The sequence below is a fragment of the Lactuca virosa genome, chromosome 3, assembly GCF_052849685.1.
Source record: "Lactuca virosa cultivar CGN04683 chromosome 3, Lactuca_virosa_CGN04683_v6, whole genome shotgun sequence".
In the NCBI taxonomy this organism is placed as follows: domain Eukaryota; kingdom Viridiplantae; phylum Streptophyta; class Magnoliopsida; order Asterales; family Asteraceae; genus Lactuca; species Lactuca virosa.
Genome location: NC_136428.1, coordinates 84,967,032 through 84,971,509, shown reverse-complemented (window position 1 = coordinate 84,971,509; position 4,478 = coordinate 84,967,032). Strand labels below are relative to the sequence as shown.

General features: G+C 37.1%; 1 protein-coding gene across 1 annotated transcript; it reads left to right on the top strand.

The window, feature by feature from the left end:
- The first annotated feature begins 2,332 nt into the window (after positions 1-2,332).
- On the top strand, positions 2,333-4,196 carry LOC145166107 (putative GPI-anchored protein At4g28100). The gene is made up of 2 exons (XM_079085042.1): positions 2,333-3,153; positions 3,784-4,196. The coding sequence occupies exons 1-2, from the start codon at positions 2,536-2,538 to the stop codon at positions 4,105-4,107; spliced, it is 942 nt and encodes a 313-aa protein (XP_078941168.1). The 5' UTR covers positions 2,333-2,535; the 3' UTR covers positions 4,108-4,196.
- Positions 4,197-4,478: the final 282 nt, after the last annotated feature.

Genomic DNA, 4,478 nt, shown 5'->3' with positions numbered 1-4,478 from the left:
CCTTATTATCGTTCAGGAGGCTTCTGGAAACCCTGCAATTGCTCCCAAAACCGTCCCCCTTGATGGTAGGTTCTAGAATTGTCTTTCCTTACTCAACTATGAACAATTACAATTCACCCCTTGCACTTTTAATTAATTCCAACTAATCCTAAACTAATTCCAAATTAATTTTGATTATTAATTAATTAATTCTAACTGATTTCACATTAATTTATTAATCATATAAATTAATAAATCATTTGTTTGTTTCCAAATAATATATTAATCATAATATATTAACAAATCATTTATTAAATTTTATTAATCATATAATAAACTAATAAATGTATATCCTTTCTCTCTCTAAATTTCATTCTAACCATGTTCTAATTATGGGGGCAACCCAAAATGGACGTTGTTTCTAATTAGAAGAATATACCAATTTAGTTACTAGCTTAGACACTTTAATCCAACAACCATAGATTCCAATACCATTATACTATTACTAGACATTGATGATATTATCATTCAAAGGGAGTGAAACTACAAGTATTGCAAAGATAAAAACATCATTTAGTTCTTCCTTCAAAACGAAGGATATTGGCAACCTATACAACTTTCTTGGCCTTGAAGTACGTTCAGACTCATAAAGAATCTACTTCTATAATATATTTCGAATATACGTTCTCGATCGGGCCTTACAGATAGTGAAGTGACTTTCCACACCAGTTGAGCAGAATATTCACTTAGTCCCTATAAGTGGTTCTCCTCTCGGTGACCTTACTACGTGTAAACAACTAGTTGGTTCTCTGGTATATATCATTGTTACGCAGTCAGATCTTAATTATGCAGTTCACACGGTTAATGAGTTTACAATAGCTCCATGTTTTGTAAATTATGAAAATATTCTAATTATTATTCGGTATCTCAGGGTACAATGTTTCATGGTCTCCATTTCTCATATGCATTCTCTCTGGTCTTGATAGGTGTTTAAATGTTGACTGATATGGTGGATTGATCGATCGACACTCTACATGTTAATCGATCAATACTCTACCACATGCTAGTCTTTCTTGATGATTCTCTCATATACTCGTTGAGTAAGGAAAAAAACCCCTTATAGCTCGTTACAACAATGAAGGTGTTAGCAGATACAACTCAAGAATTAGATTTGTTTCGTTGGCTTTTAGTTTATATGGGTGCTCGTTAAATTTTACCCACGTCACTCTAGTATGATAAGAGGAGCTCCATTCATATTTTTCACAGTAATGTTTTCCATGAACGAACTAAATATATTAAAATTAACTATGATTTTATTCATAGAATCACAGTTCACAAAACTGTTTATTTTCTCTAGTCTCTACGTACACTACGAATATTTTCACCAAGGTATACTTCCCTAGTCGTTTCACTTCTTAGTTTTCAAAATCAAGCTCCAGTCATATATTCCTAACTTGCGTCTGAGTAGGGTGGGATTCATATATTCACAACTTGCGAGTGAGTTGGGTGGGGTGGGGGTTTTAGCGTATGATCGTTTCGTGTATTTCCCTATATTTCCGGGTTTCTTTTTGTAAGTATCCATAGTAGAGATAGCTTCCATATTTTGTTCAATTAGCGACATTAATACCCATATTATTGTAATTAGTTTCATGCGCTTTTTCTTTATCAAATATAGAAACTATTGATTACTTGAAAGCCTTTGGCTTCTCCATTTCTTCTTTTTATCATCAATTGATTCACTTTCTAGAATGCTAAGGCCTTCTGTTATGCTCATCATGAGAGGGTTCGTGGTCTACGTGACCACTAACCACGGATGTGAACACCATCCCAAGGTTTTAGTGGTGGCTAGTGGTGGAGCTATTTCGTTGTCATCTGTGGTGGAAAGAACGGAACACCACAACCAATAAACTTGCTTCTCTCTCTATTTCTCTCTATCTCTCTCTACCTTTCTCCACCTCTCTCTACAATTTAATTAATTAAAAAATATATATTTTTTATTTTAATAATCAAAAAATAAAAGGGATATAGTGGTGAGTATTCCAAGCTTTTAGTGGTAGTTTGTGGTGATGATGTGACACCCACCACTATAATGGTTAGTGACGGATATAACGGATGACCTAACAATGACGGATATAATGGATGGACTAACAGTGAGTTTCCTCGAATGTTTTCGTGTTTTAATAAATGAAGTCAGAAAAAATAGTGCAGAAAAGAAAGCCTCATAAGCAATCATCATCCCAATGAAGAAACTTGTTAGTAAATGAGAACCCACATTTTGCGACTTGAAAAATATGGAGAAAGAATGAGTGAGAAAAAGACGTTACCCCCACTGCCCTACCCTCCCCCACCACCACCCCCACCCACCCCATAAACAGCCAAATTCTCAGACACCCTTTCTCTATCATATCTCTTTCTCCTTCCCCTTCACCCTCTGTACACACGAATCTTTTCTCTGATCTTCACACTCGTATATCAAGATTGGTTCGTGAATCAAAAACACAATCATCACACCTTTCGTCCGAATCCACTTCTGTTCAAACCTTCTTTACATTGGAAATGAAGAAATTATCATTTGATTTCGCTTTCAAAGCGATGTTAATATGTTCTATGTTTCATCTGTGTCGGTCTGGATTCCTAGCGGAGCCGGCCCAGCCGCTGAAACCACCGGACGACTCTTCTCCCAATACAGTCCCTTCGTTTCCGGTCCAGACTGAGTCAGAACTTTGCCGGTTGGATTTATCCGCCGAGTTATTCGGAGGTGTAAACGCCGCCTGTGGTCGTAATCTCGATAGGAGCAGGTGTTGTCCGGTGCTCGCAGCGTGGCTATTCGCCGCGCACGCTCGATCGGCGCTGGAGGTGAATGCTTCTGCTCCGGCGACTACCGACGCAATGCCCATGATGCCTGACGACTCTCAGAACTGTGTTAACTCGTTACAGAGCTCGTTGCAGAGCCGGAACATCCATATACCTCAGCCTAATGCCACGTGCGACGCCGTATTGTGCTTCTGTGGGATCCGATTACACCAGATCGGTTCACTTAGTTGCCCCGCCGCGTTCAATATCACGACGACATCTCGGAATGCAACTCCCACCGCCGCTGTCAAAAACCTGGAGAAGAATTGCCGGAATTCTTCCTACGCCGGCTGCACGAAATGTCTCGGAGCTTTGCAAAAGGTCAACAAATTTTCACTTCCCATGCTTCTAAATTTTCTGTTGACATGTTGATTTACCAAAATACCCCTTCCATTACTTTTAAATTTTCTTACCATTTCTTAATCAATCAGTACGAATAAAATATCCTGATTGAGTGATTGGTACAACTTTCAAAAAATAATTGTGTTACTTGACAACAATATGAAATACCAACTATTTAGTTTATTAATTTTTGTTTATGATTTTTTTTTAAATTTAAAAATACTTTTGATAGTCTTAATAAAATGTTAAATACTTAAACAAACATTCTTTTATAAAACAATCATTCTTTGTGTCACGGGGTAAGAATGTTTTATATTTTACTATTTTAGTTGCAAATTTCTTGTAAAAATCACTTTATTACATAAATATAATATAAGAAAAAAAGTTGTAACATAAATATTAAATAGAAAATGTTAGCGTCTAGAATCTTAAAAAGTGCCTCTTTGCATATGCACGAATATAATTGGGGTTCCACTTATTAATGTTTGGTCAAATTAAAAAAGCCACGTATAATTCAATTATGTTTGGGCTATTTTAGTGATTTGAAAAGGCAGATAATGCATAGAGTAAAAGACTAAAGTGCCCTTGTTGAATGATTGGATATTACAGTTAAACGAGGGCAAAAACGGAACAAGAAAGAGCCATCATGAAGGAGGTGATCGGGCGAGCAAGATTTTGACACGTGACTGCCAGCTCATGGGGCTGACGTGGCTACTAGCGAGGAACAAAACGGCGTACATACCCACTGTTTCTGCTGTATTACGCGCCATCATGTACAGTGCGCACCCACCCCACGAGTCCAAATGCAGCCCCGATCAAGAAAACATGCCATTGGCCGTCGATTCATTGCAATTCGAGAAATCTGCATCATCTTCGTCACGTGCTGGTTTTCTTGTAATGACGATAATACCCCTGGTTTTGGGGTTTGTCTAATCGTCGTTATTCTTTTGTCACGTCCGTTTTGGATTGTTTTGTGATGGATTTTACTGTAAAGTGCATGTTACCTGCTTCGGTTTTTCTTATTTTGGTGGATGTGAGACGGAATCACGTGAAAGGTTTCGTGGGGCATAGCGCCTAATGTTTAGGGTGTTGATGCCTAGGGGTATTTTTGTCTTTTACCTTAAGGGCACATCTGTATTATTCTGGATTGTAGTTAGGAAGGAATTTCGAATTTTATTTTTTCAACAAAGGAATATTTAAGAGAGATTATTTAAACTAGTCTTTAAGAACTAGTTAATTAACAAAAAAAAAATAACTACTTTTCTTTTTCGAAACGCATGTATTTTTGGTTACGTATAATTGTT

Bases quoted from the DNA above. Each gene is read 5' to 3' on its own strand.
- LOC145166107 (XM_079085042.1), top strand. From the start codon at position 2,536: ATGAAGAAATTATCATTTGATTTCGCTTTCAAAGCGATGTTAATATGT. The intron at 3,154-3,783 runs GTCAACAAATTT...TGGATATTACAG, and splicing joins GTCTCGGAGCTTTGCAAAAG to TTAAACGAGGGCAAAAACGG.